Raw genomic sequence first — 27,633 nt, 5'->3', positions numbered from 1 at the left:
TCAAACAGAGGGGGTGGGCCCCACTTTGAAGTTACTCGGAATAGGGGGGTTATCTTGGGTTCTTGCGCATATCCTACGTAGGTGGTTTCCCTTGATGTGTCTGGCACGGTCGACATAAGTGACCCTATATCTAGCCCACCACCCACATAGATCCACTGCACCTCCATTTCCATCACAATCCCTGGCCATTACTCCGGGAGAAGCACTCACATTGTTAGTCAGTTTCCATTGGACATCTCACTGCTGCAATCCACTCCCTTGGCTCCCAATGAAGACTTACTTTGGAGTGACCTCAGGCCAAGTGCAAGAAGCCAGTAAGGAGAAGATGTGTAGCACAGAGTCTCTGAACAGGAGAGGTAGTCTTGACTCCACCAAGGGGGAAGACAGAGACGGTCTCATATTGAACTTCACCCTCTATAATGTGAAGAAGACTGAGCTCTCTAAGGCAGCTAGAGTTTTTGAGGTACAGAACCCACTTTTCACCAGTTATTCCCTTCCTCCACTGACTATCCACTATTCCTCCACTACTGTCCCTATTGATTTCACCTCTCCCATTCTGCATCTCCCTTTCTCTCACCTTTCTCTCTCTCTTTGTCTGTGCTCTTGACCTATACCTCCACCTGCTTTAGTCCTTTCTTCTTGCTCCTGTTGTGCTACAGCTGCTCAGAGAGCTTGACTGATCACTCTAGATGGTGAAGGAAAATTTTCTGAATGGAGGAAGCACCTAGACAGTTATTTAGAAGAATCATAATTTTATGCAAGAGCAGATACAGGTCTGTTTCTTCTTTCTATCAGTTGAAGTGGTCAGCTATGGATGAACAACAGAAAAATGTCTGAAGTACTTAAATGTGGGGATGTTAGGTGCCAGTGATTTTTTTTTTCTGCATATTTGACAGGAAAGACAGAAAATACAAGAGCTGTAAATCACAAAGGCGTTATGTATTCTAAGAGCACAAACCATCACTACAAAGTGCTCACTCTTTTCTGAGAAAATGAATAGCCCAAAATTAAAGCTCTGTGTTCATTACTTCTTTTTAATTATTTGCAGTTATTTAATGATTATGGTGCAATTACACATCAATAGATCTGCTTCCATTTTGCTGGCTCTTGAGAGTTACACTCATTTGTTATTTCTGCACAGATGAAATGCTGCAATCAACAATATCTCATCTTTCATCTCCATCTCCTTCTACCTAATTCTACTGTGTTTACTCTGGCTCTGCCTGTATCTTCCTTCTAAACTGGGCATTAGCAGGCTTCATTACTTAACACGTTCTTCTTGCTAAGATCTTTTTAAATCGTCTATTAAAGACACTGCAGAACTGTCTCTGGACTTGGCTTTTCATTTTTTGGAAAAGCTTCATCATATTAACAACCATCTCTTGCAGATGTTTGAAACTGAGATCCATCACTTTGAAACCAGGAAAGTCAAAAAGCTCAAGAACTCTGCTGATGATATTGACATTTTTGTTGAATGTCAAGTTCATAGTGCTGATATTAGTTGTCTTATCAACTCCTTAAAGAGAGTAACAGAGGATGTGAAAACTAGCAAAGAAGATAAAGGTAAGAACGATATGCATACGTTCATGTTGTTTTGTTTGTATTTGGATTAGGTTTTTGTTTTTGGCAGTTCTTTTTCTGAGTTTTTTTTGTTTGTTTGTTTTTAATTACCTCTAGCTCTATAATAATAATTTAATTAGACTGGAAAGCAGGTGAGCATGCATTCCCTTTTTTCATTTAAAACAAATAAAAAACCAAAAAAGCACACAAACTTGTGTGACTCTTTTCCCTGGGATCATTCCAGGGAGGCATTTTGGCACTGCCAATGGAACAGAGGTGAGAAGAGTGTTCCAAAAAGAGGGAAACGAAAAGGAAAGAGAAGCAAAATAAGAAACTCAGGAGAAACTGGAAACTCTTCAGTGACAGGAAACCTGTGGACTGAGAACTGAGAGCTTGGAAGAGAAGTGACTGCTATGAGCCTCTGCAGAGTGAACATAGACACTTGCTGGGAATGCATTAATATGGCAGAGACTCTGAATGTTTCTTTCACTTATAGTGTATGGTGTTGGTTTTGCTAAAAAAGAGCTGTAGATGTGTGTTTACTGTGCCCTGCCTGCTGCCATTTGGCTCCAGTAGGACTCTCTTGTGTTACACTGCTCTTCCACTGAAAAGACCTAACTGCAATCAGCTGGAAAAAGCTTCCAGAGTGTAAGAGGGAGAGAGGATCAGTAGAAATCCTTCAGGTAGTGGTCTGACTGGTAGAAGCAGGGGATGAGCTCCTTGTAAATTGCTGCAGGTGGCTACTCTGCTGATAGCCAGTTGAATTACCATAGCAGGATGAAAAGTTTATTTGCCAGAGATAGACTGCTCTTTGTCCTGTTTACTGGCAGATAGGGAATGGATGAGTACAGGAAACTATTATGGACTTTTCACATAATCCTAGGGATGCCAGAAATGCCCCTGGTAGATGAGAGAGATAGACTGAATCACTCTGAATATGAAATTGCCATCGAGCTTCCTATACTTGCTAAGACCAGGCAGCAATCCTCAGGGAACTTTTAGGTAATCTAGTTGTGTCTGGATGCCTTTGGATGTTTCTTGAAATTCATCTTCAGGCTAGTGACAAGAGGCAGTCCATACCAAGCTGTCATCAGGGACTGCAGGGTTATCAAAAGGATACTGCTGCCATCAGGGCAAGTGGAGAGCCAAGCTGGCTTTGGAGCTAAAGGAGCGTTTCTTTCCTTGGTAGCTGAGAGATTTGTGCTCAGAAGAAATTCTTCATTGTAGATGTGCTGGAACTAGGATCTGTGTTTAGAATGATCTGCTAAAAGATTGAGGGGGGGAAAAAAAAAGAGCGTGATGTAAGACATGTCAGACTTGTATTTCTTCCTTCTTATTGCAGCACTCGCTATAATTGCATGAAAGAACTGAGCTTTCCCAAAACTGATGTCTCTTTCCATCCTTATACTTTAGCACTTGGATATAATTTGATAGGGCTAAAGCTAGATTTTCCATTCAGTATATAGATGCCTGATGTCTTCTTATCAAATATCAGATTCAGGTGACTCCTAAAGGACCTTTACTCAGTTGCAGTGACAGAGTGTGGCTTCAGCATCAGTCTGATCTCAGAAAGCAGCATCAACTTTGTATTTCTTCTGTGGTTTTAAAATTAATTAATTATAAACGCTGGGATTTAAATTAAAAATAGTACTGTATAAATATTCTTTAAGTCACCAAATAAGTTCCTCGCTTCAAGGGAAGAAAACTGTTTGAAATTCAGCCAATGCTTTATTTATTTTCCTGTGGGAGGGAAAAAAAAGAAAGACATAGAAAAAAAATCTATATTCTTGGCCTGTTTTGTTTTGAGACAGTTCACATTTTTCTTTTAAATTGTTTTTCTCACTTTTAACAGCATAAAAATATGGGAATACTGTTTAGAGAAGATCAAAATATTTTTGAAATCCAAAATGTAGAACGCAATTTGTTGTACCGTTTCAAACATCTCATTTGGTCTCAGATGAAATATTTTTGACTTTAAAGATTATTTCTCCTAATTGAAACTGAGAGTTTATTCTTACAAGTTAGTTTCAGATCATTTTTCATCCAGCCCTACAGCTTGGTCAACAAACTGAAACTCGGTTACTGAGATATGGTGATGCACAGTTATGAATATTTATATATTCAATAACGAAAAGAAGAATTGTAATCATCCACATAGCTTCCGCTTTTTATGCCTTTTTAAAATTATTTGATCCTTGTCACGGAGTTATCTAGATCAATCCTATTTCTTTTAATTCTTATTACTTTCTCTACAGTGCCCTGGTTCCCCAGAAAAATTCAAGACCTAGACAAATGTCACCATCTGATCACCACGTACGAACCCAGTTTTGACCATTCTCACCCTGTAAGTTTGAGGTCATGGTTGGTTTGTTTTCCCAAAGCGAACCTTCTATAGGGAATGTATATGTATACATATACATATATTTGAGGACAATTTCAGTAATAACAGAATACTCTGGGGAATAAAAAAAGCAAAGAAGAGACTAAGAAGACTAAGTTCTTCTGTTTTGCTAAATAGGAGGTGTAAGTACTGAATAGAGTGAAAGAAAGCATTAGTTGTGTAGAATTACTGAAGTACTGAGTAGGAATAAATTGATGCTGCAGAATGCAGTGCAACGTAGAAATGCCTAAACTTGAAGCAAGTTAGTTCAGGCACTGGAAACAATTTTTCTGTTGCAGGAAGGAGCACAAATCAGCCTTGCTTACTGTGTTGCTGAGCAAAGTTCAGTTTGGGCAGGCTGGCAGAAAGGATCAAAATGTATACAGCTGGCTCAGCAGAAATTTTGTGTATATGTTTACTACCTACAAGGTAGCTTAGGCTATCCATCTCAACAGTTTCACTTAGTCCTTTACTGTCTCTTTAAGAGCTTAAAAAGGAAACAAATGATACTATGACATCATTTGCTGAGGCACCCTGACACTGATTATGAACTGTTGTGCTTTCTCGGGGAGATCCCTGCTGCAGGGACAAAGATGAAAGATTCACCATGAAGAGCATGGTCCTACGGCTTTATGATGTGTTTTAAATAGACACATTACACCTACTGACTAGCAAAGGTGGCACCTGAATGACCATATTATCCATAACACACAACAAAAGATAATTGAAAAAATTGAAAAGAAATTGTAGTATTACTGCTATTATTGCTACACTGAAAATTATGTGAATAAACCTAAGGGAGAAAATTGGCTTGTAGAAGGCAAAAAGGTTCCAGAAAATATTTGAGAATAATAAATATTTGTACAGTGATGCAGATCAACCCCACTTTATGAGTTATATTAGTAACTTTGTGCCAGATTTCAGATGTTATTCTTGTTATGGATGATGTAAAATTCAAAGGAACTTTATGTTTTTTCATATTTAATAGCTAGAGAACCCTGCTTGAAGCAGATTTCTAGTAAACACTGAGGAGGAAAAAATGAAAATTTTTTATTTATTATGTAAAATGCCTTTTTGAACCAACACGTCTGGATGCATCTTTATTATAACATGGCAATAAATGAGCATGAGGAGATACAGCTGAATGAACGTATTTTTTTATGTAGCAAGTGGTGGTTCCACTGATTTCTATACCGTGAGGACTCCTTCTTTTCCCAGTGTTCAGGTGTGTTGTGTTTTATCTGGCAAGATGATACCAGGCTTGGTACTGTTACATTCATTGCTCTCCAGTGCTGCAGCTTATGTTCTTAGTAAACAAGGGTAATGACTTCCAGCAGAAGAGTCAAGCCACCTCTAATTCAATAATATTTTTAGTATGAATTTCATTTAAATTTGACTGTAGTTTTAATGGTATGTGATGTAGTGTTTATGAACAATGTCAAAACATTTCCACCAAGCCATGTTACTTTATTCTTTTTCACAAAGACCAGTGTTTTCAGTAGAATGTCATGGATGTAACTGAGCACAGACTTTGGCTTACCTCATTCAAAAGGATCAAGATTCACTGCCTTAGAGAAAACAACTTAAAAGGCCTAGATGTTTTGAATCCTTCTGCCAGATAATTTATTCATGCTCTGAAACATCTCTTAATGTAAAGTTGTTTTTTTTTTTTTTGGTTTGTTTTTTGTTTGTTTGTTTTTTAAATTATGTTCTAACTCAGGGATATTCTGACCTGGAGTACAGGAAAAGGAGGGCGTACTTTGCTGACCTTGCCCATAATTACAGAGTGTAAGTATAAGCCTGTTGAAGAGACGCTAATGTCACTGTGTATTTCAGATATTGTCATGTGGAGGAAATACCAGAGACTGAATATTTTATCAATACATCTATGAAGCTATCTCATAGAACACAGAATCTGTAAACAGAACATTTACCTCCATACAAAACAGACTTTTCTCACAGCACAGCAAATATATCTTAAGATAAAGTCACAAGGTTGTATTTACATCTCACTGGATGTCTAAACAGAGTTAATTCCTCCCTATGGGTCTTTCTTTTCAACCTTGTGGCTTTTTTTAGGATAAGTTCCCAATCTGAAGTTGATCTTTTTCAAGAAACTACAAGTAATGATGTTTATGATATTCGCTGTCAAGATTTTAGAATGTATTTATGACAAAGAAAAGAATATCTACAATTTTCATTATTTGTCTGTCTATGACTATGCCCATTCAGATTAAAATTCCCAACTAAAATTTCCCTAATTGGAGCAGTGCTATCATGACCATAGTTTTTTCTAATAGGAAGATAGAAAAGCCTAAAAAACTCTCATGTCTCATGTGTATGACTGAAAATATTACTGTCTTTCTGCATTAAACTGCTGTCTTGGTGAGACAACTAGGTGGTTAGAACAGGTTGTGGATTATCAGTCTCATGGGGTCCAAGAAATGGTAAAATCTCCCAGGTCACAATTCTATTTTACTATAGTTTTCTCAGTACCATTACATGTTATAGATAGTCCATCATAAGACATCACAAAAGTGTATAATTAACTGACTCAGAGCTATTGGAGAAGTGACAGTGAGAAAGACAAGACCATCTATCAGAGAAATTAGAGGCAACCATCATTGTATGCCCGTGCAACTCTGTGCTTATGAGTTTGATGACGATATCGTGTAGATCATGTCCTCCAGAGACAGATCATGTAGGCACACAGTGTCGCTTGATTGCATTCAGCACAGGTAGAGTTAAGCCTGAATGCCTCTTCTTTCTTCTGACAAGCAGAACATGGCTCTCTTTCTTAACACATCCCTGTTTTCTCCCCAGATTTAACAGAGTAAATACACATATAAGAATCTACCTAGACAAATAAGTGATTAATTATATACTATTTCCTATTCCTATATCAATTAAAGCAAACATTAATTGTGCAGGCAAAGAAAGAAAATGTTAAATTTGAATTTGAATCTTGCTTTAGAAACACAAATTACTTCCTCTCTTCTTTACAGTGGGGACCCTTTGCCTCACATCGAGTACACAGTGCAGGAGATTGCAACTTGGTGAGTCTGTCACTTATACTCTGACTCCTGCACATTTCCACTACAGTACCAGGAAGGACTATGAATGTGAAGCAGTTATTTTGAAACTGTGTTTAGCCAATTCAGATTTTACTCCATAGTAAAGTATTTTCTTTTGGTTGGTTGTTTCACAAAAAAGCCATTCTCAGAGCTAAAACTAACTACTCACTTTCTAGAGCAAAACACATTGTTCTGACCATCTTCCTGCTAGACCGTCACACGAAGATATCAGAAGCCACAAAACCCCTGAAGCCCAGAGTAGAATATCTTAAACTTGGGAAAGGTGCCATGTGCACATAGTACTCTTTGTTTAAATGGAAAGACAACTCAAAGGTGGGGAAAAAGAAGAATGCTGGAGAACTGAAAAAATGAGAGTTTAAGTCATTTGCTCAAATTATATAGGGAAGTTATGTCAATGACAGGTATTAAATATATATATTAGATGTCTCATTCCAGGACCTCAACCAAAGAGCCTTCTCATCTTATTCAGTGATCATTTTATTTCAAACAAGATTTACCATGTCACTGAAAGACAGAAGGGTGTTGCCCATAATCACATAGAGAACTTGAATCCAACTCAGCCAGGCAGTCATATTATTATTAAGCTCTAATAGGTTTTTATAAAATCTTTCTGTTGACAAAGACTGATGGCCAGTGTCATGCTCATGACTGCTACCACTAGCCAGCAATCTTGACACAGTATATTGCGTGGGAAACTCATATTGAAGAAAATTTAATTTGGTGTTCTTTCTTTCCCCCCTCCCCAACTTTCCTTCCCTTCCCCCTGCCCCCCATCCCTTCCCCCTAACCCTGCAAACTCTGTCATTCTAGTTCTCCACCTGGAATTAGTCCCACTGTGGTAACAGAACAGACCTTTACAGCAGAATCTTTCTATTTCCTCAAAAAGCAAGCCCTAGCTGTCTACGTCACCCTGTTTTGTGATACAATTTTCCAAATTAGACCTCCCAGTGGTTATCACAATTCCCTGGGGCTGTGATCTGAGGTCAGGTAACAGTGGAACAAACAAATGTAATTGATAACAGCACAATCAAATGGGAAATTTGTAGCACAGACTAAATTCTCCTGAAGAGAATTCTCGTTGAAGAGCTGCTGAATGCCTTCAGTTTGTAGCAACATGGTTGTAAAAATGAAAGCTAATCAAGTGCAGAAATATGATGCTCAGAAAAAAAGAGGGTGCAGACGATCTGAGTTTCTGTTTTTCAGCAGCAGGCTGTGGAAAGCCCAGAAACTGAGTAATCACGCAAGACTTTTTGTGGGTAAAAGATATGACAAGAAAAAGAGAGAATCTAGGACAAAATTACGGGGGTACACCTGTCACATCTTCATAAAAATCTGAATTGTACCGTTTTTTATCCAGATTGATAAAGAAATTTATGTAAATCTGGATATTGTCTTTCTCTTCCCATCTCTGGACCAGACGACCTTCAAGTAGCAGCTTAATGGTCCTCTATGGAGACAAGAGATGCAGAACACAATGCGATTATTTTAGATATAGAAAGGATGGAGTTCAGTAATTTTTAAATTCTACTTCAGTTTTCTAAAAGATGATCCACAATCAAGGGCCCTTTACAATCAAATTAGCACCTCTGTGTGATGAAGCATCACATCTATTTGAGGCAGTACATTAGGGCAAGCTAAACTGCCCTCTGGAAGCGTGTGTTACTCTCTTTTGCCTTTTGAGGGAACTTAGATTATTTCCTCAGTGGTTCTTAGAGAGAATGAATGCTTGACTTAGGACAATTCATCACTGCTCTCTGAGACTCTCTGTGTATCTGTGGTAGTCAATGTTTGGACAAACAGTAGAGTGATACTTTGATAAAAGGGACCATATGTGCAGCCGTGTAAACAGTTCTGCCCTCTCTGAACTCCAGTCCAGGGTGGAACTGTGTACTAGTTCAGATCCCATGCAATCCCACTGAACTCAGTTGTTGTCTGGGGGGAATAAGCTAAGGCAACATTTGAACTCTAGTTATTCTCATTTTTTCTTAATTCTTCCATGGAAATGGCCCAGTCTCCTGCAGCTTTTGCAATAGTGACAGCAGCCACTGTTTCCCTCTGTTCTTTTATTTTTATTCCTCTTAATTTTTTTTTAGATTTCTGTTGTGTTTTGTTCTGTTTTGTTGTTGTTGTTGTTTTGTTTTGTTTTTTCCCTTTCCCCTTCATTCTGATTCATTACTCCCACAATGTGTAAGACATCCATGCAAATGGACAGACATTACAGGGACTGGCTACCACCTCCATAGCAACAATAGCATCACACACACACACGCACACACAAAAACCCAATACAAAAACAACAAAAGGTCATTTTCCATAACCAGTATTTCCAAGAATGATCTCAATTTTCATAAAACAGGGTTTATAAAAGTTGTTAACACCCTAGGGCTACGTCTGAGCAAGAATAACCATTTCTATAAGTTTTCGTTTGTTTGTTTTTTGCCATCCTGTTACTACTTGTTAGTTTTTTATTAGTTTTTAGACTGTCACCTATGCTTGAGGGTTATGCTTCTTTAGGCATCTAATTAATGAAGTGGAACATATTACTCAGCTCTTTCTTTCTAGGAGAGAAGTCTACAGGCAGCTGAGAAGCCTCTACCCTACTCATGCCTGTACACAGTATCTGGATGCTTTCCAGCAGCTGGAGAAATACTGTGGATACCAAGAGGACAACATACCTCAACTTCAGGACGTGTCCAGATTTCTAAAAGGCCAGTCCTTTTGAACCATAACTCTTATTCTATGGTTTCCTGGATATTTGCTGGTAGCTGGAAAGCTGCATGGAGGAGAAGGATCTAGGGGTGTTAGCTAACTGCCAGATGAACAAGAGCCAGCAGTGAGCCCATGTGGCCAAGAAGGCCAATGGCATTCTGGTTTGTGTCAGAAATAGTGTAGTCAACAGGATGAGGGAAGTGATCATCCCTATGTACTCAGCACTGGTGAGGACAAATCTTGAGTACTATGTTCAGTTTTGGGTCCCCTGTGGAAAGAAAAATGCTGAGGCCCTGGACTACGTCCAGAGAAAGGAAAAGGAACTGTGTAGAGTCTGGAGCACAAGTCTGATGGGGAGCAGCTGAGGGAACTGGTGTTGTTTAGTCTGGAGAAGAGGAGGATCAGGGAAAACCTTTTTGCCCTTTACAAAGAACTGAAAGGGGGTTGTGGTGAGGTGGGAATCAGCCTCTTCTTCCAGGTAACAATGATTCAACATGAGAGAATAGCCCTAAGTTGCATCAGAGGAGGTTCATGCTGGATATTAGGAACAGTTTCTTCTCAGAAGGAGTGGTGCTGCACTGGCAGAGGCTGCCCAGGGAGGTGGTGGAGTCACTGTGTCTGGAGGTTTCCAAGTAAAGTGTAAATGTGGCATATTAGGGACATGGTAAGTGGGCACGGTGCTGATGGGTTGATGGTTGGACTTGATCTTAGAAAAAAGAGAGCCTGCAGTACTATTATTAAGCCACAGGACAAATACATTCTCTCATCCAATCAGATGTGTCAGCCAGATGATTTACTGCTGTTATCAAAATTAACTAAAGAAAGGTTGTCTTTGAAACCTCTTTGTTTATCCTGAGTGACAAGCAGATGTGCCAGAGGGTAGAGGACAGCTGCTTATCAGGCCAAAACAAATAAATAAAAACTTTGACTTAACTTTACATAAATTCTGTTTAAATCTTGTATTCAATGAATAAAATGACCTGTTCCATGTATTAGTATGTGAAGCTAGTAAACTTCGATAAGCTTTCTGTGCCTGGATATGTTTCCAAGACACTGTCAATTTTAGTAAAGTTAAATTATCTGATGATAAATACTTTATTGTACCTTTAGTGTAAGAGAGTGGAGGGTTGGCTTATAAATTGTACCTCTCGTGAACATGCCAGCACCATCACAGCCAGTTGTAGGAATTTTCATATGTATTATGTATTCTCTTCTGTATTTTCTCATTTATTATTCCTCTCTTCAGCTACCTGTTTCTTCCCTGGGCTTATGAATATTTTTCTCATGAAGAAGTTTATCTCATCTTGTTTCATTTGCACAGTAGCTGACAATAGAGAGATCCAGAAATTATGTGATACTGACCTGATTACCACTGATATTCAATACTCTGTAATTTAATCAGATGACTAAAGTGAGAGAGTTTAGGACAATGTAAGAATATCCTGTCATAGCACTATTTCTCCTGCTCGTGTTGTTGACAGGATTTGATAGCATGGAGTCTGAACCTGTTCAGTTATTTTGTAGGCTCTTGTTCTAAAATTTCTCCGTACAGTAAAAATGGTCATTCTAAAAGTTCTTCAAGTAAAATTTGAGGTAATATTTAAGCTTAACTACTTCAAAAAGAGCATGGCTAGTGTAAGTTAACTGTCCAAATTACTTATCTGATTGGAGATGAGGCATGTCAGAGGCATTTTATTCCATCCCAATGGAATGGGATGCCAAAGGAAAATGGAAAGAATGTCCCTCTAGAATGCTGGTCCTACTTTCCTTAAAATGCAGATAAAATCTACTATTTAGCCTTAAGACTTTCTGAAACATTCAGCAGAGACAGAACAGTGATGGTAGAATGGTTATGTTTACAGATAAAGACATTTAAGAATCAGTAAGATATTTTGGGTGCTTGAAGGCTTTGAATTGATATTCCCTTTATTTTTAATGACTAATACAATTGTTTGTGCAGAAAATTTTTAGGATTGCATTAAGCTTGACATGATTACAAGATTTCTTTGCAACAAATTCTGAGTCAGAAGCATCTGTAATATCTTTAAAAACTATGTTGAAGACAACCTTGAGCCAGTTATCCACTGGGTGAAGGGAATGATATATAAGGAGTTATTAATTATAAATTTGGTTGGCTTTTACCACCATTTTTTGGCAATGCCAAAATTTTTGCTCCTGCAACTCATGAATCAACAGCTTAGGCTCTTTCCTGTACTATGGATGTACAGTGTTCCACCAACCAAACCTCAGTTAACCTCTAGGCCATTAGGTCTCCCAAAGTTCTTTGGCACACTGTAGAGGAATTTCACTTGCTACACCCTGTGTAAAGATGCATTGTGCAGCTCATTCTGTCACTGGTTAGGTCTGGTTGAGCTCTGAACTCTTCCAGTTTGGACACAAATCCCAGCACATATCTTTTCTGATATTTTTATCCAGCCTGTAATGGCTGGACCATTCTTTAGTATATGTGATGATATGCCTTTGTGTAATAAACTATGGAGATGCAAAGAGAGGGAGGAATATTCTGGATGGAAAATTATCATGTTATAGCCAGCCTAGTAAGCCAGATGAAATTCCATCTTTTCTTTTACACAGCAGTGTCTGTGAACTCTGCCAAGCAATTCCTTTTCACTTTAATAGAAGTAGAACTACAAGATCTGCCTAGTGTTACCTAGTCTGGTAATGAGGTTGGTTTATACACAAATGGACCCTACATCATAAGTATTTTGTAACTACATAACTATGTATCATCATAGTATCATAGTCTCGTGTGGGTTGGAAGGGACCTTAGAGATCATCGAGTCCAACCCCCCGGGATTCGAGCCTCCTGTGTAGCAGAGCGGCACTTCTACCACTTGCGCCACAGGGGATTCAAACCCAGGCCTTCGGTGTTGCAACGCGGCATTCCTACCACTGTGCCACCAGGGCACACAAGATAAGAGGTTCTTTTAAAAAAAAAAAAAAATAAATAAATAAATAAAATCAGATAAACCTAGGTACTTCTTTCTTTCTAGGAAAGATGTTTGGATTCAGACATTCATTGTCCTCTGCAGCTGGGAGAAATTACAGCCAGTGAACTGGCTCAGACAAGTTCACACTACAACGTGCAGTACTGTATGCACAAATTTTTCTAGGGCAAGATTTAAGCTTTATGGATCAATTTAGGTCAACTGCTCAAGATCTTCTCTTCATCTGTTTTTGACTTCAGAGACCTTTGGGCAGAAATTCCAGTCATTCAAGCCTCCAATTCTCTACTGATTGCTGGTTTTATTGTGCACTGATGAAATGAAAGTTCAGATTTTGTAGATAATGCCTTCAGCAGATAACTTTTTCCTATGGCTTTGGTAGGCAACTTGCCAAGCCTGTTCCATCAACACACTGTCTATTTTTAAAAGAGCATCCCAGGGAACACAAGCTTTAATTTTCATTTCCTTTCAGCTCCTCCAGCGTGGATTCTAAAACAATATAAATTTCCATAGACCTTCTCATAGTCTTCCAAAACTGATTTACTTTAAAGCTTAGTACTGGTCTGATATATTTTGCAGATGGTTCAGACTCAGAATTTATCCCCAGAATTACCAGATCTGAGCTTTTCTAGTTAGCCCAATATAATATCAGCAATAAGGGAGTCCCCTTGTTTCAGCTTCTGGCCAGTCCATATGGAGACACAGCTGATAATCTTCCCATTACCCATAGCACCTTGCTTTCCTAATGGAGAAGGGAATAGAACAGGAAGATTTTTGCATCCCTGGTTAATTCTGATACCTTTGGTCAGCTTGTAAATAGACATAATCTCCACAGATATATATATATATTTGTTCAGCTTCTTTTGCCTTTTTGTACCCATTACTTTGAATCTGGGAAAGCAATAGAAGATGAGCATGGTAAACTCTAACTATCCCCTCATACTGTCAGGTGGAAGCATTCATTCTGTTCATTCTTTTTTGTCCTGAATAGTTTCACTTTCTTTGTCACTTCTATTTCTTCCAATAAGTCTTGTTTCTCTTTCTCTTTCTCTTCTCTTTCTCTTTCTCTTTCTCTTTCTCTTTCTCTTTCTCTTTCTCTTTCTCTTTCTCTTTCTCTTTCTCTTTCTCTTTCTCTTTTTTTCCCTTCTCCCCCCCCCACTTTTTTTTTTTTATTCCCTTTTAAAAGAGAAAAGTACTTAATAGGCAGAAAGAGCCAGACTAGAAATGCTGGAAGAAAGATTAAAAAACAAAACAAATCTAGTAAACTGTTTTGTTTCTGGGTGGGATTTGTTTGTCTGTTTGCTTACATTAAAAAATTCTGTTCCGGGGCTTCATGACACAATAGGATATGGAAAAGGAAAAAAAGCAATTTCTTATTTTTTTAAGTAGTTTTATGCTTTAAAGCAAATGAAATGTCATTTATGAAAGCTGAGAATGTAACACAGATTTTGAATATAGAACTTCAAAAAGATTGCCATTGGCTCTCTTTAAAAGCAGCGCTTTTCAGTTTTCTTAGCTTTGTAGACCACCAACATGTTTCCCATGGAAATGAAGATTATGTTTTCTTTTAACCATAGAACTGATTATTTTGCTAGCTGTTCTCACAGACATTCCATAGGAATACAGGGTGCTCACGATAGCACTGATAGCACAGTGTAAAAACCAAGTGCAAGTGTTGTGTTCTTCTTTCCTGTAGATACATGCAAAACAAAATGTATATGGTCACATCACTAGGAGGGTATTTAGTTAGTTCTAGGCAACCATGATGGTGAAAAAATCAGAAGGAAAGACAGCTGAGAATAGCTAATAAAAACTCTGACATTAAATGGCTAAGGGCCAAATTTCAACACACTCATCTCTAACAAGGACCTATTTGTTCTTTCTCCTGAGACTGAAAGATAAAACTGACAGTGAGGCTTTTCAGTGTTGATCTAAATAATATGTTTGAAGCACTGACAAACTGAAATGAAGTTGGGTAGCATGTGGGGTGTTTTGAACTAGATACACTGACAAGAAGAAAAATTGCCTAGAGTGGGTCATACTCACAGTTCACGTACTTCTGTCTTCAAAAGCATGAAGTACCAGAGATTTTAGAGTAGGGAATAAGAGATTCTGCAGGACAGGCATGCACAGCAACCAAACCTGCAAGAAGAGCAAGGTTTCTCAGGCAAGTTGGTGGTTTGGAGTTGTGCCTTAAATTCCTGTTTATCATCTTTTACACATGCTATGCAGCAAATGAGAGAGAATCAAAGGATGAGGAAACTAGCAAGGGTATGAAAATTCAGGTTCTATCTTGAATCATAGGGACCATGTGTGATCTCAGACACACCACTGACATATGGGACAAAATAGATAAATATGCATAAATGTGTTAGAAATTTAAGCTGGAGTGAGCAGGATTTCTGTTCCTCATATCCCTGTTGTGTGACTAAATGTAGGATGAGCAGTTTGGTAATTTTATGTTACAGTAGTTGGACCTGTAAAATCATAGGAACATTTAGATATTGATAAGTCAGTATGTTCCTACAGTCCTTAGGTGGAGGAAGATACTGCAACAGAGTACTAAGACCTGCTGAAACAGCTTACCTGAAGTGAGTGTGTCATACAATTAACTGTGAGAAGTCCTAAATTATGTCTCACTGTCCTTTGCAGAAACAACAGGTTTCCAGCTGAGACCAGCAGCAGGACTGTTGTCTGCTCGTGACTTCCTTGCCAGCCTGGCATTTCGTGTCTTCCAGTGCACACAGTATATAAGGCATTTCTCTTCACCTAGACATTCCCCAGAGCCGTAAGTATGATAACCTGGCACAATTCCATCCATCTGGATGGAAATAATTCCCTTGGAAATAATTCTGGAGCTCTATCCAGTGGTCCACAGAATTAAACAGTTTGAGAAACTGGTAGCTGAAGATTTAGAAGGGGAAGTCAAGCATGCAAGGGTGTGGGTCTCTTTCTCTCTTGCAAAGTTGTCTGAAGAAGGAAAAGACTGGAGAATATCTGGTTTAATCTTTTCATCCTGCCTTCATTTACCATCTGCTGAGGTTTGATTCCCTGCTGTGAAACTCTCCCAGTAACTGCTGGCCAGACAACAGCAATTACATTTCATGAGAAATTGCAAGTTCACAGACATTTTTGTTGTATGCTGGGACAAAACAGGGTCTTTTCAAAGATGTTGTGACATAGGAGACTGTTGCCCATGCCATCTCAAGTGAGACAATAGCCAGTGTAGCAGGAGGCAGCTGGCACCCTGGAGCAGAAGAGAATGCTTTGCCAAATTGTCTGCAAAGCCAGACCAGGTATGGAAGCACCTACTGTGGATTAATTAAAACACCCTCATGCTAGCTCCCTATAGCAGTTTGTTGGCTAAAGTCTTCACAGGATGTTCACATAGAACAGGGAAAAAAATACAACAGAAACAATCATTCTCCCCTTTATTAAATGTGAAAGTCACTTGTTTTCCAGAGATTGCTGCCATGAACTGCTGGGTCATGTTCCCATGCTAGCCAACAAGGAGTTTGCCCAGTTCTCACAGGTAAGAAGCTTGTTCTGCTGGCTGTTTAACCAACTGCTTTGCGTGGCAGGCCAGAGATGCTTTTAAGGCATGCAGCTCACTGTGGACATCTTGTAAAAGGAAGGGTAAGCAATGTTGTGGGACTTCTCTGTGGGAGGGCTGTGTCGGCTTACAGCAGGATGCTGGTTGAGCCCTTTGTGGTGCTGCTTGTTTGATCTCTGCAGACTGCACTATTCCCCTGGCTTCCTGTCTCACACCAAATAAACCCAGCCACCAACAGCCATTCAGCCCCTAGGCTGACTCTGTCTCCAAACGTACATTTTTATCTCACATGATACTTCAGTTTTGGCTATCACCATGTCATTCATTTGAGATGTTTTTCTTTTTACAACTCACTAGGTTCTCACAGAATTGCTCATACTGATGAGGAGGCTCCAAAAAACCAACAGAGCTTCTTTGTACAGTAATAATATATTTAGTATGAGCAGTTAAAATCAGACTCAAGTGAACTCAATGACCTAGTGTAATTAAAGACTTTGGAATTATGAATGTGTCTCAGAACCATAGCAGGAGGAAGAAGATAATTCATATTCTAGGCTTATCTGTTAGTGAAAACTGGCAATAAGTGCAGAAGGTTAAATGATGTAGGTCCCTGTATAAATATCTGAAAAAGAAAACCAGATCATGGTCTGCATTTGTATCAATGTGGATACATGCCAATTTCCATTTTGGTCATTAAATATTGTTTATTAGTGTAATGGTTATTGTAGTTCTTTCTGGAAGAGCTCTTTAGTTCAATACTAGAACTGAAGTCACCATAGAAATAAGAGAACATGGCATTTACAAAACTTTTAGCTTTACCCTTGCTCCGCCTATAATATTGATTATGTAACATGGGATAACATTGAAGAATTTTCACATTTTTCGTTTCACATTTTCACAAAGCTGGCATTCAACCCATTAATCTATTTATTTATTTTTGTTACATTCAATACGAAAAGATGCATGAGGGATAATAAACAGTTTAGTTTGTTTGATGCGTTATGCATTTCTCAGGATAGCCAAAAGGAAGCACATACAGATTTTTATTGCGGAAACAGTAATTAACAGGGAGCATAGTTAGGTCTAAACAGTATTGCCTCTGCATGGATCTGACACATTCACAGGGGCTTTCAAATAGAAAATGAGAGACAGAAAGGTAACGTCAGAGATAAAACTCACCTTGCAGTTTTTACGTATCATTCCTCCCTATAAATCTGTGCCTGGGATAGTCCAGCATTAGGCTGAGAGATGGTTAACTTTACACAGAGAACTCTGAGGATTAAACACTCATCTAATGTGGCTCCCAGTGGTATGTAGCTGGGGGCCAGGGAGAGGTAGGCATCCTGGAAGCCGTGGAAGGTCATTTTGGGTGACAAAAACAATGGATAGTTCATGCTATTCATGCTAGAAATGATGTGGTCCTCCCCCTTCCCCTCTTTCTCTCCCTTGGGCTGAATAATCACACTAGTGTAACACTGCCTGCTTGCCTACTTGCTTTAGGATATTGGACTGGCTTCCCTTGGATCATCTGAAGTAGAGATTGAGAAACTGTCCACAGTAAGTACAGGCAGCAGTTTAATATCAGAGGCGAAACCAAAAGGCTCACTGCATATCACTCACTGTTCAGGGAAGGTTTTTCTCTAATGTCACAGATTAACCATGCAAAAATGAGAGCATCAGCAGAACTGTCTTTTCTTCACAGCAACAGGTTAGGGAAGTACTGTAGCAGGAACTGGAGCCCCTCTGGAGGAGCCCAGAAGCATGTGATTCTACTTTGAGGAAATGCTTACACTTTCTGCTGCTTTAAGGATGTGCTCCTGAATCTGAGTCTCTACAGTTTCAGTCACAGGAAGGTCCCAATTCACTTTAAAGATTCACCTTATAGACTGGATACTCAATGTGATTTCCACAAATTCTCCCACACAGAGAGGCTCAGGGCACCATCATAATTCAGGGCACCCCATATTCATTACTCTCACAAAATTTGTGAGCAATCTGGAAGGAGATACTGACACTTGGTTCTGAGTCACTAGTCTTTATGTAAAAACAACTCATGCAACCCCTGGTTGCCGTCTTGGTCTGAAAGTGGGCTAGAGGACAGATGCTTTTTTTTCTGATAATGGCAACCATTTCCCACTCTTGATTATATTTGCAGTTTTATCCTCACCCACCAGGATGAAGATTGTGCAGGAAATGGGGTAGACGAGAGGAGGTGATCATACCCGAAATTCCTCAAGCAGTGCACAGGCCCACTCCTGCCAAAGTGGAAAGTGGCACAGTCTGAATGAGATTATGACTCACCTAAAATGTATTTGTAGGCAGATGTATGTTGCTCCTTTCTTAGACCGGAGAGGATGCAATAAGATTAAGATTCATGTTTTGATTAGTGGTAAGAATGACGTGTGCCAGGAAGACATTTTCAGCTATTTCACAGGTCTTGGTGAGACTGGGTAAAGGCCAACGTCTTATACAGAATTCCTCTGCCAGTTTCCCTCCCTGTCTCTGGATAGGATAGAGTTTATGTTATCAGATAAGTCCTAGATCTAAAATTTTCACAATATTATTTGGGGTTTTGGGAGATAGAATGATAGGACCATTTTGAAAGAGTTTTCCTGCTGTTAAAGATTTGTGAGAATACTACTTATTAAGTGCAATTCAGGCATTCTGAATAGTAAACATATTTTGGATTAGCCTCTCAACCATCTTTTTTTTAAAAAAAAAAAGTTAGGCATCTAGTCTAGGCTTATTTTTTAGAATTCTTGACCAGAAAACGAACCTAATAGATTTATATGGATTAAAGGACATTCTATCCTGACAGAGATATCTACCCTAAATTCTTGTTTCCCTATGGAAGTCTCTGTCACACTTCATTGATTATAATAATGTAATTAGTGTGGATGATAAAACAACATCTAAGCTTTCTAAAAGTTTATTAAAAGCCACAAAGCTGTACTTTTTGAATGTCTTGTATTTTCCACGTTTTGCACAACACCTACCTAGTATCTCAGAGGTCAAGCTGTGTCCAGAATTGTGTCTTCACCATCCATTTCCTCATATAGTACAAGAAGGGAAGGGCTAACAGGTTGGCAGAGCCAAGAGTAGTTTTTTATCACACCACAGTCCAGTAGGAAAAGGAAGTATGATCCTAATCATGCTTTATTGCAAGAAAATCCCAGAGAGGTGTACCTTTATTTTCTATTGTAGCAAATTTAAAATTGGTATTATATTTACGGGTACATTGCTGCTCTTTAGTCATTCTTTGGTTCTTTTTAATGCTATCATATGGATCTAAGAGAAGGGAACTGCCGTGTCAAGGACTTTTCTAAGTGCCTTGAACCTCCTGTGGGTGTTTAGTCATGCCTCTGGGAGCTATCACAGTTTGTCAGTCTTCACTGACTATAATGCAACTCAATTTTATTTATTAAAATCTATTTAAGGATAGCTACAATTATCAGGTTTTGTCCTTTTTGAGCAGTGAGAATAGGAAGGATGTCAGGTTTTGGAAAATATGTATTATAATTTCTGTGTCTTATACATTGGAGAGAAAAAATGATTTTCTTAAAACATATAGTTGTAAAATTTGAAGAAACGAAAATCATTAATGACTAAGAATAAAGAAGTTGGAAAAAAAGAAAAGCTTAAAAATGGAATGCCTGTTGAGACTACCATTTTCAGAAACTGTTCTCATTATCAGCTTTATTGGTTTACTGTGGAGTTCGGTCTCTGCAAGCAAAACGGATCCATCAAAGCTTATGGGGCAGGATTGCTTTCATCTTATGGGGAGCTTACGGTATGTATCATCTATATGGTATCAAAAGATTTCTACGATGCAGTTTTCTAAACTCACTGATAAAAGCAAGATATTTCCTCAAGTAATACAATATTCTTTAAGATACTGATTTTTCTTTTCTGAAGAAATTCATTCTTCCTCACAAGGAGATGCTGAGTAGCAGACAAACTACTGTAGGATTTTACAGCTTTTCAACCTTGAGAGATGAAATGTGATGAAAGGAAACAACCTGTAATGTATCAGATTTACTTATTACTTCTGTCCAGTAGCAATGCAACTGACTTGAACATAAAACCATGCTCTTTTCTAGACTATACACTAGAGGGCAATATCATGCCTACTATGAACTCAGCTGCACATTTGACCTTTGTGTGTGTATAAATCTGAAAGGCATTGACTGTCGTGACCAAATGAAGTGCAAAAAACCTGTAAATTAGACGGACAATAGCAAATAGAAAATGCTTTAGAAATGTTACATTCATAAATATATTTCAGAACTACTTCTACTTTAATTTTTACAGAGATTAAAATTTGAGTATGCAGGCTGGATACAGCTCTTCTGGGACAAAGCACCCAAAGAAAGAGAGACTGTATACCAATTAAAGAAAGCTTATCGGTTTCACCTTCTTTAGGAAAATAGTTGGTAGGGGAGATATTCTCTTTTCCTCAGTTTCGTAGTACACTGAACCAGATGATGTACTTCTAAATGCAAAAAAATTCTGGTGTCAGTAGTTCTCAGCTGCTTCAAGTTATGAAGATAGTGGGTGATTTTTGGCATTAGCAAGCAGAAAAAGGGTTTTCAACAAAACCAAAGGGGAAGAGGGGGGGCAAAGTACTCTTTTAAGACTCTTTATAAACCAGAAATGAAAGTTTTCATGGGAGATATATAAAAGCAGACTATAGACATTTCTATGACATAGACACAGCAGTCTACCACACAGCTACACGATACATTCATGTGAAACTATGGTTTTGTATTAGTATATGTTGGACTCCCAAGGTGTATAACCTATAGTTTTAAATCAAATACAATTTCTTGTTAAACAAGATAATAAATGCCTCCAATACTTATGTTAGCTTTTGTGGTAATATCCACCACAGAACCTATATGCACAATATTACCTTCCCTTCTGTTTTCTTTTGATACAGTTGAACATAAAAGTCATGCTAGAAAAACCTGTCTTTGGTGGTTAGAATTGCATGTACCAGACTTGTACTTTCCTTCCTCACCAGACACCAACCAAAGTACCCTTCTCTTCACTAGACACCAGACAACAAACTGTTCTGTTTTGGATTTAAGTAGTAGGCAAGCACTGCATGCTCACAAAAACTGCTTCATGTAACACAAAAGAATAACAGCATTTCAGATTCACTAACTATAAGGCTGACTATAGAAGTAATAACCATCTTTGATTGATAGCTGATTGCTGTCATTGCTTTGATTATCAGTATTTGAATGGTAATGTTGCTGGAAAAGCTTTCCATATAACTGGGTTTATATGGGTCTTCATCCATCTTATTCCTGAAATTACATATAGATATGATGGCATTTGTGCTTAATAGGTAATAAAGAAGTATTTGCTCCCAATCCCTTCCCTGCTTACTTTTCACATAATAACCAAAACAACGTGAAAATTGGTAAGCAATTGATAAGCAATTATGCTACGTGCCATGTGCTGACCCCATATGAGCTCAGGAGATTTGTTCCTATGTAGTTTTTTGGATAGCAGATTAGTGGTTTCTGTGCACTTCACCTTGAGCATCTGAAACTTCTGGTACTCTAATTACCTGGCCTCAAGCACTGAAGTTTCCTTTTAGGGCAGATTGATTCACCTTATGGACTTTTATTCGGAACAAAATTAAAATCCAGAAAGTTTCCATTTAATCATTCTAGTCTAGTTTATTTCTGATTAAAGTATAGGATCAGTGGTAGTGTAAGGGAAGTGCTGAGATCCTATGTTTAAGCAATTCCTATCTAGCAACTTGAAAGCACATGACAACTCATTCTTTTTCAACTAAAGAACTAAAGGGGAGAAATATGTGTAATGCAGTGCCTATTTCAGTAGAAGACTTTTTTTTCTTTCTTTCTTTTTTTTTTTTTTTTTTAACATATACAGTGTTGGCCAGACAGTTTTGAGTTTTGTTAAAGAAGATGAAGTAAAAGTTATTCCTTGCATGTGGTTCAGAAAGTACTGAAGCTCATGGTGGCCTTCAGTTGCTTAAAGAGTTCATTTTGTAGCTTTAGACTAGCTCTTGAAAAACCTCTAGATAAATTTCACTCTTGCCTAGGAGAAAGCCATTGTCCATCCTGATAGTAACTTGCTGGCCTTCTCAATACCACTCACTGATACCCTCAGTATAAATGTTAAGATGCAGACTTACCACTGGAATCCCCAGACTCAATATTATCTAGAGGTCCAGCAAAGTGAAACAGGTAGGCTCTCTGCTGCTTCTATGACCAGGGAGACATACTATTGTAACCTGAATGAGGAAGAGGTTTTTTCATCACTGAAGGCACCTGGACCACTTAAAGCAGGGTGATTCGGTCTCTGAGGACACAATAATGACAGGAGTTATAAAGGCCACATTGTTGGCTGCAAGAAGTTAACAACTAACAAGCTGGAAGGGGTGTGTAGTGTTGCATCTAGCTAATATTATGTGGGAATTCAGCATCAGGAAGGTGTCTACAAGTATCTCTGAACTTCAGTCTGGATCAACTCTCCGTGTGAGTATGACTGTAACCCAAGGAATTGTGTCCTGACTATGAATTCTTCAAAATACTTTTCTTCATAACACCCACTCTTACCGGTAGGAAGTCTATTTCAGGTATTTTCTGTGTATGAGCTGACGTTGCCTAAACAGTAACTCGGAGAAAGGCAGGTGACGAAAGATAGAGGTGAAATTACCCCAGCCTGGTACTTGAATCCATGTTATCTAACAAATCATTTAATGACAGCAGCTAGGTATCAGAAAGGACAGTAAAACCATACCCAAGTCTAAACTGAACAGTTGTAATGGTCTGACTGCTGGCCAACCTTGCCTCTTCTGAACTGTAAGAATTCCTCCCCAATAGCTCTTAGTATTGCAGTGTTTATTTCACTATACTCTGTCAGCTGTTCTGCATTATCCAAAATGCTTCTCCTGTTAACACTCAGCTGGACTCTGTCCTACATACTGTAAAATCTTATGGCTCATACCACACTTCTGGCAGCACTCAGTGCTACATATGCTTTTCTTGCAGCACAACAAGTACTTAACTTGTAGAGGCCTTTCAGGCCATCCGGTTTCAAGCAGAACTTCCACTAAAATCAATGGGATTGCAGCTCTGCTTCAATACTGACAGCATAGCGGGACCCCTGTGAGGTTTTGAGTTTCTAAAATGTTTTCCCATTAGTCCCCTGGGTTTCTAAGATTATAAGAGCAGCCTTATGTTTGTGTATATCATCCATCTTAGACTGTATGAGTGCTCTCCAAGGTTTATTCTTCAGTTACACACTGCAAATGAAGAACAGGAAAAATACCATCTTTTAGTGTTTTATATTCTTGTCCTTATTTTTATTTTTAAAGCATATACGAATTTCTGCACCAATTCTGCAGCAAATTGGCCTACTGGTTGAGGCAGGCCTCCAATGGTGGAGAGTTCAGACTCAGTTCAGTGAAATATGCAAAAATGTGCTTAAGGGGACTGTCTGAATTAAGTCTTGAAAAGCGTCACCCAGTCTTACCAGCTCTTTACAAGTACCATGGGAGCTGGCATTTGCATTATGAAATAGTGAAAGGAGCCTTCTGAAGACTGGAGAAGTAGAGAGAAAGACAAACAGGCAGCCAGCAAAAATGGACTGCTACAAAAAGACTGTCCCTAATCAGATGGGACCCCTCTGTCCAGGCTGAGGATGCAAAGAAAGTTCTTGCTTTTGACCACAGTTGCCTTTTTTTTTTGTCAGTGTCAAGACCATTTCACTTGAGTGGACATAGCACTCACTATCCTGGCTACTTGGAGGCCAAACCAGCTTTTAGGCACATCTGTAGCGGAGTCCAAATGGTACTGGAACTGAGCTGGTTTTAAGCTTGCCTTGGGCTCAGAAGAACCTGAGCAGAAGTTCTAGAAGAAGTTCTCCATGCTCCAAACACACCCACAGAGTGCAGTGTATATTTATGTCTTGAGTGTTGGGAAAACTTAAAGAGTGCTTAACTGGCATGAAAGTTGTGCTGAAAATGCCAAGAGCATTCCACTTACTCTTTAGTGCGATAGGAAATGTGGACTTTGTAACATGGTCTGGGGAATTCAGAACAGCTGTGCTGTACCATGATTCTTCTGTGATATTGGTTGAAAAAAGACTTTTTTTTTTGTTAAAGACTAATATTCTGGGGCATAGCATACAGTCCCTCCTTCCTGTCTGAGGACGTGGCTATGGTACCAAATCATACAACACTGTAATAGGGAAAATCTCTCTGTCTCTCATTCTGTTCAAGCAGAGTGAAACAGAACTTTTTATTGTTACTAGCAGTTATTTATGAGAAACAGCTTACACTGGTGAAAGAACAGGAATTGATACTACCTTTAACTATTGCACAACAAGTATTTCACAGCCCAGTAGGCAGTAATTCTTGCTATGTACAATCATCTATTCTAACTTTTGTTATTCCTTTTACAAAGTATGCTTTATCAAATGAGCCAGAGTACAAGCCCTTTGATCCAGAAGTGACTGCAGTTCACCCCTATCAGGATCAAGCCTTCCAGCCTGTCTATTTCATAGCAGAAAATTTTGAAGATGCCAAGACCAAACTCCAGTAAGTAATTTCACTGAAGGGGACATGGTAGCTTGAATTCTAATCATAAATACAGCTACCACTACTGTAATAACTGTGCTAGTCTATCTTAATTCTCATTTCTGCACAGTGGTTTTCTTAGAGTGAAGATATACACAACAATGTTTAACTGAGTAAAGCTTCATAGGAGATCATAGCTATGTATTCCTATGCCCTTAACCATTCTTCACCTTACAGTGCCGCATCTTAGCTTCTGAAGGGTGCCTCTGTATTATTCCAGACAAATGGGAAATCGTGAAGAACCGACTTACTCAAGGTCACAAGGAAAATTTATAGTAGTATCAGGAATTAACATGGATCAGCAGGGGGCTTAAAAACAAGATTGTCTTTCTCCTCTGATTATATCTGCACAAGAATGCAGACTCAGCATTCACAGGCAATCTAATTTCTACCAAGTAGCCGACTGCAACCTAAATAATATTATTTCACATTAGTTTGAGGTGTTTCTAAATGAAATTCTGTGACTGTGTTATGTAATAAGGGCTTTTGTTTTTTGTCTTTTATTTTTTTTTAAAGGAAGCAGAGATTAAATTCTGGGCCTCCATCTCCAACAGTTAGAACAACAAGACCAATTCTGGCTGGAGGCAGGAGGCTGGTTGTGGAGCTACTGGGAAGCATGCAGGAGTTGAAATGAGGAATTTATTAGGGGAGGAGATCTCGGGCCAGACTTCTTCCCAGCTCCCCCCACCTCCTGCCCTGAAGTGCGGTCTGCTGGGGTTATGGCAATAGCAAATTAGGCTCCTCATCTTAAATCTGAGGGTTCAGATTTAGTTATTGTCTTGGCACTGTAAAAACACAGCTGAGAACTCACTGGCAGAAGAGAGACTTTCAAGAGCTTTTGACTCAGGCAGACCTGAAAAGAACTTAAAAGGACAAAGAATACACCACAGTCAGACTTAAAGCTTTTTCATACATTTTTTTCAAGATAGTTGCTCAGCCAAAACTCAAAATAACCAAAGACTCAAGAATCTGTCAGAACGGAAAACATAAGGCAACATCAGTACAGGGGGTTCCTACCAGCATGTACTTAATGGAAACACACTGTCAAAAATGGCAAGCAATTGTGGGTGTTGGTGGGTTTTTTTTTGTTTTTTTGTTGTTGTTGTTGTTGTTTCTTTTAGAGCAGATGGCAAAATAGCTGAGGATGCCTAGTATGGATAGATTTTTAAGATTTTAAGCAGAAAGAGCTACCTCAGGTTATTTCTTGGAAGTGAAGGCAGCAGACATGCTGTGTTTCTGCATTCCTCTAGCTTGTGGTTGTAATAACTCTGAGCTGTGTTAACGTAGAGCTGTAAGAGTGCAGATGGATCTGAGCCAGCCACACTGAAAAGCAGGCAATGCAGATCTTCTGGGCTGCAAAACACTTCAGCTGCAGGGAGGATATACTGCACCAGAAAACTTTAAGGAGTGACAGTAAGGAAGATGCCACAGCAGCCACAGTCAGCCTGAGAAATCTATGCCTACATACTGATAAATTAGGTCCTTCATGTAGTGAAACAGTTTCTGAACTAGTAAATCTGTCTCTCCTCATAGAAACTATGCAATGAAGATCAAGAAGCCTTTTTCTCTGTGCTACGACCCATTCACCAGCAGCATAGAGGTTCTGGATACACCACAGAAGGTCAAGAGGGAAGTCAGTCGGCTGAAAGAGGACCTGAAAAACCTGTGCATGTCCCTTGAAAATCTCTCCTAAAACTGCAGCAGTTCTTCTCACCTGGCACTGATATATATATAGGCAGTTCCAGCACTTGAAAATTTAGTGAAGTTATAGCTGCATACTAAAATCTTCATCCCACAAACAGCTCTGTCAAGCAAATCTTTTCACTGTAATTTAAGTTGCTGACTTAGCCACATTAATGAGTTCCTATTGAATATGCTTCAATGGCAAACAACACCAAATTACTCCAATTTCTGGTAGGTGATATGAGCTGCAGCTTTTTATTATGTATTTATCTCTTTTTTAAATGTAAGCTTTCTATTCATCTCTTGAAGTTATCTGTCACCTTTTGAAGTTATCTATCACAGAGTAGCACAGTAACTCTTCAGTCACAAAATCTCTTCTTGCTTAAATGACATGATCGCAATCTTTTGGGCTGGCTGGCTGCCTGCAGCCCTTGCAGCTAGCTCATTTCTGCTAGCAATTATGATCAGCTATTGTACTCATAAACTATGAATGGTTCTCTTACAATGTACAAATACAAGGGTTTATAAGACAGACCTTCTATTTCTTCTTGCCATTTATTTTTTCAGCAGTCATCTTATTTAGTTCAAAAGTGGCTAAATAACTTTGTGTCTCATTTAAGATCACAGAATGTGTGTCCTCTGACTAAAAAAAGAGAAAAGATAGAAACTTTGAGGTCCATGATACTCTGGCTCTAAAACATACCTGCTCGATTTCAAAAAGAAATTAAGATTCTGGAGAATGAAAAAGATAGATGTGGAGAAACACCTTCAAAGAAGCCTACAAGAAATAATGTCTCACTGATTTTTCATGGGATTCATACAGGCCTGGACACCTTTAAAAATCTTTGTGGTTTTTCTTTTTTGACATTATGACACTTGTGGTAATAATCAAAATTACGAAGGAACTAAACATCAATATATTCTAAGATCAAACAGCAGAAGCAATATAGCTTTGATATGGATACAATATCAGGTATGTGCTGCAACTCGCCTTGCCTCCCGCTCTAGTCTCTTTTTCAGATGTGCCTGAAATTTATTTACACTCCGTGAGTCACATTTCACAGAAA

The 27,633-nt window shown here is 38.7% G+C and overlaps 1 protein-coding gene across 1 annotated transcript; it reads left to right on the top strand.

Moving 5' to 3' along the window:
* The first annotated feature begins 35 nt into the window (after nucleotides 1–35).
* Nucleotides 36–27,098, top strand: LOC107314887 (tyrosine 3-monooxygenase-like). Its single transcript, XM_015864655.2, has 12 exons — nucleotides 36–463; nucleotides 1,389–1,563; nucleotides 3,816–3,904; nucleotides 5,661–5,728; nucleotides 6,946–6,996; nucleotides 9,598–9,743; nucleotides 15,363–15,498; nucleotides 16,173–16,242; nucleotides 17,764–17,820; nucleotides 19,958–20,053; nucleotides 24,711–24,844; nucleotides 26,417–27,098. The coding sequence occupies exons 1-12, from the start codon at nucleotides 269–271 to the stop codon at nucleotides 26,574–26,576; spliced, it is 1,377 nt and encodes a 458-aa protein (XP_015720141.1). The 5' UTR covers nucleotides 36–268; the 3' UTR covers nucleotides 26,577–27,098.
* The last annotated feature ends 535 nt before the right edge of the window (nucleotides 27,099–27,633 follow it).

Source organism: Coturnix japonica, chromosome 1, assembly GCF_001577835.2.
Source record: "Coturnix japonica isolate 7356 chromosome 1, Coturnix japonica 2.1, whole genome shotgun sequence".
Lineage (NCBI taxonomy): Eukaryota > Metazoa > Chordata > Aves > Galliformes > Phasianidae > Coturnix > Coturnix japonica.
The sequence above is the reverse complement of the archived record's forward strand: the minus strand, read 5'-3'. Positions and strand labels throughout refer to the sequence as shown.

Bases quoted from the DNA above. Each gene is read 5' to 3' on its own strand.
- LOC107314887 (XM_015864655.2), top strand. From the start codon at position 269: ATGAAGACTTACTTTGGAGTGACCTCAGGCCAAGTGCAAGAAGCCAGT. The intron at 3,905-5,660 runs GTAAGTTTGAGG...GTTCTAACTCAG, and splicing joins GTTTTGACCATTCTCACCCT to GGATATTCTGACCTGGAGTA. The intron at 17,821-19,957 runs GTAAGTACAGGC...TCTCATTATCAG, and splicing joins AGATTGAGAAACTGTCCACA to CTTTATTGGTTTACTGTGGA.